This window comes from Coccidioides immitis (genome assembly GCF_000149335.2).
Source record: "Coccidioides immitis RS genomic scaffold supercont3.6, whole genome shotgun sequence".
Lineage (NCBI taxonomy): Eukaryota > Fungi > Ascomycota > Eurotiomycetes > Onygenales > Onygenaceae > Coccidioides > Coccidioides immitis.
In genome coordinates, this window is record NW_004504312.1 from 2,200,721 (window position 1) to 2,213,237 (window position 12,517).

The window sequence follows — 12,517 nt, forward strand, 5'->3', positions numbered from 1 at the left end:
CCTCGGACATAGAGACACACGGGCCGTCTCCTTCAATGGATAGAGGCGGTTTCTGCTGCGTTTTCAAACCACGTAGCCAAGATTCCCGAGCGCAAACCCTGTCGGCGTATTTCAAATAACTAACGAATCAACCTTTTTCCTCAGCTTGTACTCCGTAGAGGAAATCTGCGGACGTTGATCATCCAGCCGTGCAAAGGATTCCATCCAAACGCCCTCAACGTCGAGACACGTGCCAGGACGGGAGCTGGGATGGCGGGCGCCGCTGTTATGTAGTATGGAAGGGTACCTAGGGCTGGTGTGAAGGTCGCATCGCGATGGAGCTTCTCATAAGAAAACCTCGTCAAAGGCGGACGCTCATTGGTGCATTTCCGGAAGATTTCGAGAAAATTCACGTTTCTCGGTTTCAGGTTGGCGACAAGCGAAAACCATACCTTTCTCAACTTAGCAAATTCTGGCGAGTTTGCGAGAGCGCGGCCTTCCCGCAACGTAATTTGCAAGCATATCCACATTGTATCCGCCATGCCGCTAGCTGTCGTCATTTCTCGCTTCTGGTCCGTGGCTCTCGAGCACTGCGACTGTCACCAGAGTGATCTAATAGGCTCCCTGTCTTTTTCTCGCTTTCGTCCTTGAGCCTTCCGTGCACCATCCACCACTGCTCGTCTTCCTTTAATGATGAGAGGACCGAGGACCTTTCCAATACAGCCAACAATGCAGTATGTGTGTTCCGCTGGGGACCATATTGCTGTTCGCTTCTTGCTGAATCCAGTATTCATTACCGATGTGTTGCTGAGACTCTGCAGCCTGCGGCTGCTTAGCTGCACCAGGCGGTCCATTTGATCTTGTTAAAGTATATGCAAATATATATACTTGCGAGAGTATCGAGTATATTTTAAAAGAGAGAAGATAGCTTGTTTTGAGTTATCTACTGCCACATCTTTCCTTGTAAGTAAGTGTTCGAGCTTCACGACTTGCCGTCGTTTCCACCGTCATGGATCGTCTCCTGGGTAGCGAGGGTCATTATACGACCCGCAGCTTTTATTTCCACCGGCATTTATTAAACCTATTCTCCCAAGACATGACAGCCGCCTATCCTTTCACATTTTCCAGCTTCACCATGTCTTCCACCCTTTGCAAAGGCTCCGTGGACCCAGGTCCCGATTTTTCGGCCTTCCAGCGCCTTGTCAAGTCACTATTCCCTGGAGCACAAATTGAAAGCATAAGAATGACAGAAGGCTCTACATATCCCATCCATTTTCTTCAAATATCAAACGGCCTTGAACTTGTCCTGAAGACCCGCCCCTTGTCATCTCCATCAGTCCTCCGCCACGAACGATTCCTCCTCGAAACCGAAGCAGAGGTTCTCTCTCTATTGTGGCAGAGCAGGGTGGAGGGTATTCCGCAGCCCCTGAAAACCGATCTTTCCGGTTTCCCTCCGCGAACAGGATACCTTCTAAGACGCTCAGTTAAAGGAAAGCCGCTATCTAAGATTGACTCTCCTTTGACATCGGATGAGCGAAAGTGCCTCGATCGGCAACTAGGAGCTGTTGTTAAATCCATTGGACGGCATACTTCTTCTCAATTTGGACTCGTGCACAGCGTCGCCTTAGGAATTGGGACCCGGACCTGGAGACAAGCGTTTTTATCTTTACTCGACTCTCTCATGTGGGATGCGGAGAATGTGTTTATATCTCTACCTTACCCTGAAATCCGGCAGCATGCAGGTCGACTGTCCAAAGCCCTTGACGATGTCATGGTGCCACAATTAGTGGTGTTGGATATCGGAAAGCCGTCCCATATCATTCTCGACCCGGAAACAAAGCAGCTGGCCGGTGTTGTGGACTTTGACAGCGCACTGTGGGGCGACCCATTGATGGCCGACGTATTTGACTCTCCTTCTCCGGAATTCCTTGACGGCTTTGGATCCGATTTGATAGAGACGAAGTCTGCTCCAATTCGATTATTACTGTAAGTAAATCAATCATCGTACCTGAAGAGGTCCAATAGCTCATATAGAACAGATACTCCTGTTATCGCAATATCCTTAAAGTCGCGAGACAATACTATCGAAACCGTGAAGAAGATGAAGAGCTGGCGGCTCGGCGGGTATTGACAGCCCATCTTGCAACTTTATCAACTCTGGAGTACCCCTGACTCTGTCCTGGTACCCGCTTTCTTTTTTTTTTTTTTTTTCTTTTTTCTTTTTTCTTGTTTCGGGCGGTTTGGACCTCTACTCAAGTTTTAATTAAGGGCGGTTATTTGGTGACCTTGACATAAAGCCATGTGTATTCCAGAAAAGCATATATAGAGTGGCGTTCCTGCAGCGAATTTCATAGATAGGTTATCATTACTCTCCAGCCTACCCAAGATATCCAAGCTAAACAATACTTCCTCTTGGTCCCGGTATATTAGAAGGCCTTATTCGAATGAAAATTGCTCACCTTCTTTGATCATAAACCCATGAGGATACTTGAAGGACTTGATATGGAGAACCGAGGCAAAGGATATATGTCCGTTAAAGTAGATAGGTTATGGAAAGGAGAGTACAGAGTAAAGCAAAACAGAACTAAGATAAAAGATGGAGCAGAAAGGTTTTTACCAGTATCATGTCTTCTTGACATGGTAAACTCCGAGGCCAATGTTATTGAAGTGTTGCTGCAAAAAGGAAAAAAGAAAAAGAAAATAAAAGTACACCCGGCAGCACGAAGGGCCTTAGCTTTCAACTCCACGAGAGAAAATTTCCTAGATGATTAATGTTTCCTAACCAAATGCTGCCATAACATGACAACCACGCGAAGCTCCTCTAGGCCTTTCCCTCTCATATTGTAGAGCTCGGTGCAAATGTGACCTTCCAATTTGGTCAGAATACGGAGTATTGCCCGATCTTCGTGTCCGTCCTTGTCAATGCCGGAACATTCAAGGGATTTCTTCGGGAGTGTTTATTAAATCAGCCAAAGAGCATATTTCCGAGACTACTGACTGCCCACTGGGCTCTAAGCAATCATCAACTTGGTTATATTTGTAGCCAAGAATCTGAGAGTAAATCATCTGCGGATAGTTAGTCTTTCCTGCGGGTCCCAGGTCACGGCCCTCCACATGGACAGAGGGAATACAGTTTTATGTTTTTCCTCGAGACGCTTTCACGCCTTTCCAGGGGCCGCGTGAGGATGGCTGACCTTACGGCTCCCGGGGAATGAGTGAGCTTTGTAAAAGCAGATCGCGTGACTGTTAGCAGAATAAGACGATACTTTCACATCGGAATAGGTAGACGCAGCGCTGCTGCAACGCAAGCAGATCGCTCGGTAGTGGGCCAAGTGCCCGAAATACTTACTAGATTGAACCTGGTTTGATTCAACCCTTTTCGACTATACTGCGTTAAAACAAGCAACCAAATATGTTTTCATCCTCAAAGAAGCCCGATATATGCCAGGGACTCGTCAATAAGTAACTCAAACAATCCTTGTTCTGAAAGAAAAAAAATCTACCAATACACCGTTGTCGACTTTGTTGTCCCAAAGGTCTATCACATCCAACAGAATTTCCGGCATGTACTCCGTACTCCGTAGATGTGTGAAGCGGCTACACCTACTCCATGCTACCCAACTAGGTACTGGAAGGCTGTCTTTATCTTCACGTGACCTTATCTGATAACGATCTCGTGCTGTGGAGTTGGATCAGCTTCCAATCATCTCGTCGTCAATGTCCAAAGAGCACATGCATCCGGTTCATTTGGCTGTTTCGAATTCATGAAACATGGCCCACTTCTTAAGAGGCAAGCAGGCTGGTATCCAAAATGATTTGTCTGCGGGACTATTTCCAGAGCTCTTTATGCTGGATGAAGTAGGTATCCCAAGCTTGCTTCCTTTTACCGGCGCCGGGGGTTTAACACGTTTGCTATCAAATTAGGTCGCCCGCTACGGAATAAACTCCCGTATCAGCGCTCTGGCATATGATCCAGTACAGTCTCTTCTCGCTGTTGGAACAAGCGAAACACAATATGGGAGTGGAGAAATCTACATCTTTGGACAACAGAGAGTTTCTGTGGTTTTCCCACTTCCCCGCAAAGCTTCCTCTACCATCCTTCAGTTCTCTGCCGATAAGCTAGTCAGTGTAGACTCGAAAAATGAAGTCTGCGTGTTTTCTCTCGTGGAGAAAAAATTGGTGGCTTCTTACGCACCCCCAGGACTGGTCACAGCCCTCTTGACAGATCCATGCCTAGATTACGCATTCATTGGGCTGCAAAACGGTACTTTGAACTAATCCCCCATACTCTATTGGATAGGCGCTCACGTATGTTGTAGGTGAGGTTGTCGCGTATGACTTGGATCGATGGGCACCAGCACCTTTTAAGCTCCCAAACTTTTGGAAGGAGCGCAACCCGCGAGCCCGAGTGCTTCCGATCGTATCTCTGGCATTCCATCCGCGAGATATTGGGACTCTTTTGATTGGATATGCCGATGGAGCTGTGATATTCTCCGTCAAGCAAAACAAGCCTGTGAAATACTTCCAGTTTGAGCTTCCCCCTGGTGCTCCTGGAGGGAGTTCTGACCCTTCCTCCCTGAGAGATATTCGAAGACCCAGAATAACGAAGGCTATCTGGCACCCTACAGGCACATTTATCCTTACTGCACATGATGACTCTAGTCTAGTATTTTGGGATCCGAAGGATGGTAGGATTGTGATGGCCAGGACTCTTACTGATATAGATGTAGACAAGCCTGGGTCTGCATCAAGAACACCAGGTTCCACTCCGGAGACATTTGCTTTGAAGGAGCCAATCTTGCATGTGGCGTGGTGTTGCAAAGAGAACCCCGACGATACTGGCTTGCTTATCGCGGGAGGCTCTCCAACCACTCAGCAAACCAAAGGATTGGCCTTCTTTGACCTTGGGCCCACTCCAAATTACCAGACATCATCGTGGCAGCTTCTTTCTAATCATTTCGCATCTCCAAAGCGTGAGACCAGATTGCCAACTCCCCCTAATGCAGAAGTTGTTAATTTCTGCTTAATTCCTCGGTCCTCGCCGCATTTTTCCGGCTCGCAAGACCCAATTGCAGTCTTGGCTCTCTTGTCATCAGGCGAACTGGTTACTTTGAGCTTTCCAAGTGGCCATCCTATTACACCCACAAATATGCTTCATTTATCGCTTTCATTTGTTCATCCGTTTGTTACCAAAATGGCACTCTCTTCCGTTGACCGGACTAGGTGGTTGGGCTGGAGAGAAAAACGTTCGCTGGGCCCTAAGTTCCTTAATGGAGGCGCCGAAGCGAAGCGTCATATGAAGCGGTTTGAGAGCCGTGATATTGCCCAGATGGCTCATGCGGATGGCCTTATTCGCATGTGGGATACAGGCCATGATGATGAAATCGAGAATCCTACTATCATTCAGATTGATCTTGCCCGTGCGGTGGGACGCTATCAAAACATTGAGGTGACACAAATGTCGTTAGCAGGAGCAGCGGGAGAATTTTCCGCTGGATTAAAGTCAGGCGAACTAGTTGTGTTTAGATGGAACCGCAACCAGAATGTCGGAAACGATTTACCCCTGGGACATAATGAAGGCCCCGGACTTGTCACAAATATATCCCACAGAACCGACCCTGGCTTAAAGGAGGGATTCCTTCCCATAATTCTCCTCGATCAGCGCCAAGGACCTGTCACAGCGTTAAAACACAGCGATGTGGGCTTTGTATGCGCCGGATACCAGTCAGGAAGCATTGTTTTCGTTGATTTACGGGGCCCTAAGATAATTCACACGGCCAGCCCTGCCGACTTTGGGAAGCAACATCGAAGAACAAGTCTAATGAAAAGCCACGGATCTATTGAGACAGCAGCTGAATGGGCGACGTGTATCGAATTTGGTGTTCTTAGCCTAGAAGGGGATGGTAAGGCTCTCTAGATCTGCGGCAGTTATCTTCATGTCGCGTTTGTTTTGCTTCATTAGATTTTCCAGGAACTGACATCAGTAGATTACTCGAGCATCGTTTGCTTCGTTGGTACCAGTAGGGGCCGGTTAGCCACTTTCAAAATATTGCCGTCTTCAGATGGTTACTCGGTGTCGTTTGTCGGTTCTACTTCGCTGGATGATCGGGTATTAACTATATGCCCCATCAACGCTGAAAATGGCCAGCACGCCTTAGCTACGCAACAAGCTGTGTCAAATTTACGAAGTGGATATAAGGTCAATGGTATCGTTGTTGCCGTGAGTCCCTCGGGTTGTCGTATGTTTAAGCCTTCTAGCTCAAAGGGGGCTCATAAGAGCTGGGATGACTTCATGTGCGATTCCGCGACGGTTGTAAGAAGGGGAGACGCTTATAGTTTGGTGGGATTATTTGGTGATGGGAAGGCTAGAGCCTACTCGATCCCGGGTTTGAAAGAAATCGCTTCTGCCCCTATTGATAAGATTTTGGATGTGTGTAAGTTTGGCGACGCATGTATTACGTCCTCGGGTGATGTGCTTGGTTGGGTTGGACCCTCCGAGGTGGCTATGGTCTTCGTATGGGGTGCTGGGTTACATTTGTACGTTTACCTCTCTCCTCTCCCTGGTTGTGAGACAAGCTAATATCTATAGGGATCGTTGTGCGGACATTCTGTTTAATCCCGAACTGATAGTCCCACCTCGACCGACTATCTCCAACCTTCAGTGGATATCTGGCACCCAGTATGTGTCCACTAGCGATATGGATCTTTTAAGTACGTACTAGTGTTTCGATATCGCGCTATGGAAATGGTTTTTAAACAATAATTTTCTAGTTGGCGGCCCTGACCGACCTCCATCGAAACGGATGCTGGAGCAGATGCGCCTTGAAGAACAAGAGCGACAAGCTGCCAGTCACCAGAACCGCCCCCGCCCGACCTCCTCGACAGAGCAAGAGTCCCAAGAGGGATATTGGGCATATATGCAGCGGCAGATGCAGGAAAGAACCGAGAGGCTTGGCATCATGGGAGACAACATGGATCGGCTGGAAGAAAACAGTAGCGGGTTTGCGGATGACGTGAACAAATTTATCAGAAATCAAAAGAAGAAAGCTGTCTTGGGTGGTGAGTATAGGATGGAGTAACTGTCAGATTGTAATATCAACATCGCTAATGTTTGATTATAGTTATCGGCTCGAAGTTTGGATTTTAAAGCTAAGCTTGTTAGGTTTGAGTTGCGAGTTTCATGGGATTCCGCTGTTTGAATATTTTTAACCAAACAATGGGGGCTATGGGTTGTAAATGATATCCTAGGATTACCGTACGTAGTTAATGATTGTATGCCTCGATTTCTGATGTTCACACGGATACATCCGCGAAGAGACTGCTGTGCGTCCTAACTGACTATGTATGTATTTCATAAATCAACCGGTAAATCAATGTGGCAATTGTGTAGGTATATATCAGGTTTGCATAGGGAAATATGCGCGCAAGGGTATGTTAATATCAGGGGACATAAGTGTATGAATCATTTCTCGCTGCGTAAAACCAAAAAGAAATTCATGTAAAAGGATGCGGGTGGAAATGGTCATAAGTTGGTGGTCAAGCCACGCTATTCAATGGACCATAACTTCAGGATTAGGGTGCTGATGTTGATCAGGCGTAGGATTACTGTCATCACCCATTTCAACGTCTTCGTCTTCTCCTTCGAAGCCTTCTTCTTCTTCTTCGTCATCACTGCCACTGGTTTCGCCTTCCAAGTCTTCGCTGCCAGCGTCTGATTCGTTGTCATCGACATCGTCGCGACCTTCGCCAACGTCCATTTTGTCGGCATCTTGACTATCTAGCTCCTCGAGCTCTCGTTTGAGAGCGGCTTCGAGTTCAAGCTCCTCAGCTCCATACGTCTCTCCGTCATCTTCTAAAACATCCGCATCCGGCTGTACGGGGGGGAACTCAGTTGGGTCAGAGTCGGTGTCCCTATTCAGAGGTAAGCGTCTTGCCTCACTACAATCCTGTGTAGGCAGGTCGTGTAGAATTACGTACCACTTGATGTGGAAACGCGTAACTCTAGGCTTTTCTGCCAATACATTGCGTCTCACTCTCTCGATGATGGGTTTGGTAGGGGGCTCCTTATTAAGTTCTTCACTATCATATTCGTTGTTCACATAATACCCAACGCGAACGAATTCTCGCCCGTCATAACTGCACGTCAGCAATATCACTGTAACCCCCAGTATTTCTGACGTGGGAATCCGTTTAAGATCTGGGGGATCGGCTTCAAATATGAACTTGTTGACGCCGACAGGAATGGGCCCGACCAATAGAGAGTCAAGTTCTTGATCATATTCGGACCTTTTGGGCGTTAGTCATTGAGACTTCGGAAAGGACTACCAGCAACGAGGGGTCGAGCTTACGACGTTGCGGAGCCGACGTAGGTGAGCTTCCATTCCAAGTCTAATTGAAAATCTTCAGTGCTCTAAACTTTGTAGCAATTTAACAACGTGACAAATAAGTAGCTTACCTTTTTGAAGCTGTTCAAGACATTCAAACGTGATTTCAAACTCGTAGGGAGCAGTAAACGCTGCAGGGTTATTCAGAACCCGCACGCCGAGGAGAGAAACCACAGACATAGGTAAAAGATGAAGACTCGTTGGGTCAAGCAGCAATCAAATCTTTTCAAAGATAATGATGGAATTTGAATTTCACCAATCTGTAGAGTTGACACAAGTATATATCGATTGCTGAGAGGAAACGTGAAAATGGATTAAATGGGAACGCGTGGGACCAAGGTGAAAGAACCCGCGTTGGTTCTTAGCGCGATTTTTTCTCTCTTCACGTGACCCACCGGATTTTCCAACCATGGCGCTCAGTCAACCAGAGGCGCAAGCAACTGAGGCCGAGCATCAGCCAGACGAACAACACGACCCTCCCTTGAAAGACTCTTCCTTCGGGTATCTGCTCTTCCTTTTCCCTGTTTCTTCATCTCTAAATAATTTTTTATCAGCATTTTCCCTCAATCCACTGGTCCTAATTCTCTCTGTGAGTCCTCTAACTACAAGCTGCAGCTGGTAGACGACCCTACTAATACAAGGTTCATTTTTTCCTTCAGGCAAAGATCTTTGGGCATTGGCCCTCGATTCGTTTCAACATGGCTGAAGACGAAGCTGAGCGTGCCTTTTTTCGATCTCAAGCATTGAATATGGAAAACTATGAAACTGGTGACGATCAGGGGGCAAACGGTTCAGACACAGATGAATATGACCCTTCAAAGACAGTGGAAAACGAGTTTTCTACAGGCTTAGCCAATCCCCAAACTACCATGCCAAGTTATTCTCGTGTTTCTGAGTATTCTGCTCCCGATTCTGTGCAGCGGGGGGATGTCTCCCATGATTTCTCTCAGGTTCAAGATCCAGGTGGCGCATTCCCTTCAAAATCGCCTTCCAGATCCGAATCCAGAACCTCAGCTTCGGCATACCCTTCCGGCCTTGCTGTGGATGCGAACAGTCAAGCGACAGCTGGGGATGTTCAAGAAGAGGAAGTTGGTGATGGAGACGGAGGTGATGCTGAATATGAACCACCAGGAGCATTAGATCATGTTCAGGATACGACATCAACTCCTGCAGATATACAACAGCGTTCTTTTTCTCAGAATTCTAATGAAATTGTTTCTCCATTTCATGTATCGCAGCAACAGACTGTCTCAGAAAAAACCACTCCTCATGATGTTTCCAATAACTTGTCTTCTACTGCTATTCCGACTGGTGCTCCAGTTCAGAGTGATACCGCTTCTAAGCCTGACGAGGCAGCTCTGGCGGTTCCTTCTATTGCTCAATCAACCAACAGCTCTATCGCTGCCACTCCCATTCCAACACCGGTGTCAAAAGGCCGTTTGCCGCATGACCGAGTCGGAATTTTGGAGGATAGAATCCAAGCCGATCCCCGTGGCGATACAGAAGCATGGTTAGAGCTAATCAGCGAACATCGCAGTCGGAACAAACTCGACAGCGCACGTCAAGTCTATGAGAGGTTTTTCAAAGTGTTTCCATGGGCAGTAAGTAGCTCGCTTTACCTATTTGTGATTCACTATGCTCTAACCATCGATCTGCAGGCCGAGCAATGGGTAGCATATGCTAGTATGGAGTCCGAACATAATGAACTTTACCGTTTGGAACAGATTTTCAACAAAAGTCTTTTAAACATTCCCAGTGTCCAGCTGTGGTCCGTTTATCTCGACTATGTTCGACGGCGTAATAATCTCACAACGGATACGACTGGTCAAGCACGGCGTATTATTTCCTCGGCTTACGATTTTGCGTTGCAAAATATTGGAATTGATAAGGATTCGGGGCCAGTTTGGGTGGATTACATTCAATTTATCAGGTCCGGACCCGGAAACATCGGTGGGTCTGGCTGGCAGGATCAACAAAAGATGGATTTACTCAGAAAATCATATCAGCGAGCCATATGTGTCCCAATGCAAGCAGTCAATACCCTTTGGAAAGAGTATGATCAATTTGAGATGGGTCTCAACAAATTAACGGTATAATCTTCGTTTGCGAAAACCTCTTTTGTTTGGGCAATGCTTATTGGTTTGGCACTGAATATTTAGGGTCGTAAATTTTTGCAAGAGAGATCCCCGTCGTACATGACAGCACGAAGCTCGTATACTGAATTGCAAAATATTACTCGGGATTTGGTCCGAGCCTCGCTGGCCAAGTTGCCCCCTGCTCCTGGATTTGCCGGTCATGCAGAGTATATGAAACAGGTTGGAATCTGGAAACGCTGGATTAAATGGGAGAAAGACGACCCGCTGGTACTTAAGGAAGAAGACGCCGGAGCATATAAATCTCGTGTATTATATGTTTACAAACAGGCGCTTATGGCGCTGAGGTTCATGCCTGACTTGTGGTTTGAGGCAGCAGACTTTTGCTTCCAAAACGGTATGGATGCCGAGGGAACCGATATGCTAAAGCAAGGAATTGAAGCAAATCCTGAGAGCTGCCTGCTTGCATTCAAGCGTGGTGATCAGCTTGAAATTACAACTGCTTCCGAACAAGATCGTTCAAAACGCGGCACACTGGTTAGGGAGCCATACGACAAGCTCCTTGATGCCCTCTATGACCTAATCACGAAAGCGAAAGTGAAGGAGGCACAGGATATTGCACAGATCGAAGAAAAATTTGCAGAAGAAGGCATGCAGCCCACTGGTCGAGGCAACGATGAAGAAGAAGAAGAAGACGAAAGTCATGAATCGAAGGCAAAGACTGCTGCAAAAGCTGCTGAAATTGAAACGGCGAAGAAAACCCATGGCGAACATATCCGGCTGCTCTCGAAAACGATATCATATGCCTGGATTGCACTCATGCGGGCCATGCGTCGTATCCAGGGCAAAGGCAAGCCGGGTGAAATTGCTGGGTCTCGACAGATCTTTGCCGATGCACGCAAACGTGGGCGAATCACAAGTGATGTGTATATCGCCAGTGCACTCATAGAATATCACTGCTACAAAGACCCGGCGGCAACAAAGATTTTTGAGCGAGGAGCAAAACTCTTCCCCGAGGACGAGAATTTCGCGCTGGAATATCTAAAGCACCTCATCGATATAAATGACGTTACCAGTATGTTTTACCACTCTTTTTCTTGAGAATTTCAGCAGTAAGATACTAATCCGTCTAGATGCAAGAGCGGTCTTCGAGACCACAGTCCGCAGACTAGCGTCAAACCCTGAAAACGTTGCAAAAGCAAAACCCATTTTTGCATTTCTCCATGAATATGAATCCCGTTACGGTGATCTCACACAAATTATCAGTTTGGAGAAGAGAATGAGAGAGCTATTCCCTGAAGACCCTACTTTGCAACAGTTTTCTCATCGTTATTCGGGACCGTTATTTGACCCTACTTCCGCTCAGTTCATCATCTCCCCCACACAAACAAGACTAAAACAGGACGTTCCGCTCGAGGAATTCCATTCACGTCAGGAGTCACCTGCAGGCCCCGTATACCTGTCTCCCAAGCGTGCGTTCCCAGTGGACGATCTCGATGACGACTTCCGACCTCGAAAGTTCATGAGAGCAGAGTCGCCATTGAAAGGTGCTGCGGGTAGACGGTTGGATCAGAAACGAGGACACCAAGCCAACGGTAGCGGTGCAAACAACGTCGGCCAGGCACGAGCGCCAGCACAAGCACAACCGCTTCCGAGGGATATCGTCTACCTTCTCAGTATTATCCCTCCGGCGTCGACCTATGATTCAGTGAGGTTTATACCGGAGAATATGGTAAATTTGCTTAGGCAGGTTGATATCCCATCTTCAGTTTCACAGTTACGACCACCTATTCACAATCCGACGGGTGCTGGACGTCCTCAATACGGTGGTAGGTAGTTGAACCAAAGCTCGAGTTTCCTTCATGCTTGCTTAGAATTGCGGAGCAGAAGGATACTGAGAAAACCCCTTCCTCTGGTACTGGCTTTCTCTCCATACCTTGGGGCTTAATGTCCTTGTTTATGTTTCGATTTGTTGCAATGGCTATCAAGATCCTAGATGACTTCTAAGATACGCTGGATGAATATGCTCTTTTACTCTGGAAACTGAATCTTTCCTTCCCT

The 12,517-nt window shown here is 47.1% G+C and overlaps 5 protein-coding genes across 5 annotated transcripts; 3 read left to right on the forward strand and 2 right to left on the reverse strand.

Annotated features, from left to right (window-relative positions):
• Window positions 1–140: 140 nt before the first annotated feature.
• CIMG_03791 (uncharacterized protein) lies at window positions 141–521 on the reverse strand (the record flags this gene model as incomplete). Its single annotated transcript, XM_001244349.1, has 1 exon — window positions 141–521. The coding sequence occupies one exon, from the start codon at window positions 519–521 to the stop codon at window positions 141–143; it is 381 nt and encodes a 126-aa protein (XP_001244350.1).
• Window positions 522–1,114: 593 nt separating this feature from the next.
• Window positions 1,115–2,277, forward strand: CIMG_03792 (uncharacterized protein; the record flags this gene model as incomplete). Its single annotated transcript, XM_001244350.2, has 2 exons — window positions 1,115–1,965; window positions 2,019–2,277. 2 exons carry the CDS (start codon window positions 1,115–1,117, stop codon window positions 2,149–2,151), a joined length of 984 nt encoding a protein of 327 aa, XP_001244351.1. The 3' UTR covers window positions 2,152–2,277.
• Window positions 2,278–3,701: 1,424 nt separating this feature from the next.
• Window positions 3,702–7,265, forward strand: CIMG_03793 (SNARE-dependent exocytosis protein). Its single transcript, XM_001244351.2, has 7 exons — window positions 3,702–3,837; window positions 3,904–4,243; window positions 4,299–5,882; window positions 5,967–6,516; window positions 6,569–6,690; window positions 6,751–7,038; window positions 7,101–7,265. The coding sequence occupies exons 1-7, from the start codon at window positions 3,751–3,753 to the stop codon at window positions 7,124–7,126; spliced, it is 2,997 nt and encodes a 998-aa protein (XP_001244352.2). The 5' UTR covers window positions 3,702–3,750; the 3' UTR covers window positions 7,127–7,265.
• Window positions 7,266–7,307: 42 nt separating this feature from the next.
• Window positions 7,308–8,673, reverse strand: CIMG_03794 (histone chaperone ASF1). The gene is made up of 4 exons (XM_001244352.2): window positions 8,435–8,673; window positions 8,328–8,367; window positions 7,957–8,265; window positions 7,308–7,890 (listed from the first exon to the last, which is right to left on the reverse strand). Exons 1-4 carry the CDS (start codon window positions 8,541–8,543, stop codon window positions 7,530–7,532), a joined length of 819 nt encoding a protein of 272 aa, XP_001244353.1. The 5' UTR covers window positions 8,544–8,673; the 3' UTR covers window positions 7,308–7,529.
• Window positions 8,674–8,772: 99 nt separating this feature from the next.
• CIMG_03795 (mRNA 3'-end-processing protein rna14) lies at window positions 8,773–12,441 on the forward strand (the record flags this gene model as incomplete). The annotated part of the gene is made up of 5 exons (XM_001244353.2): window positions 8,773–8,952; window positions 9,023–9,964; window positions 10,022–10,453; window positions 10,523–11,531; window positions 11,590–12,441. 5 exons carry the CDS (start codon window positions 8,773–8,775, stop codon window positions 12,291–12,293), a joined length of 3,267 nt encoding a protein of 1,088 aa, XP_001244354.2. The 3' UTR covers window positions 12,294–12,441.
• Between the last annotated feature and the right edge of the window lie 76 nt (window positions 12,442–12,517).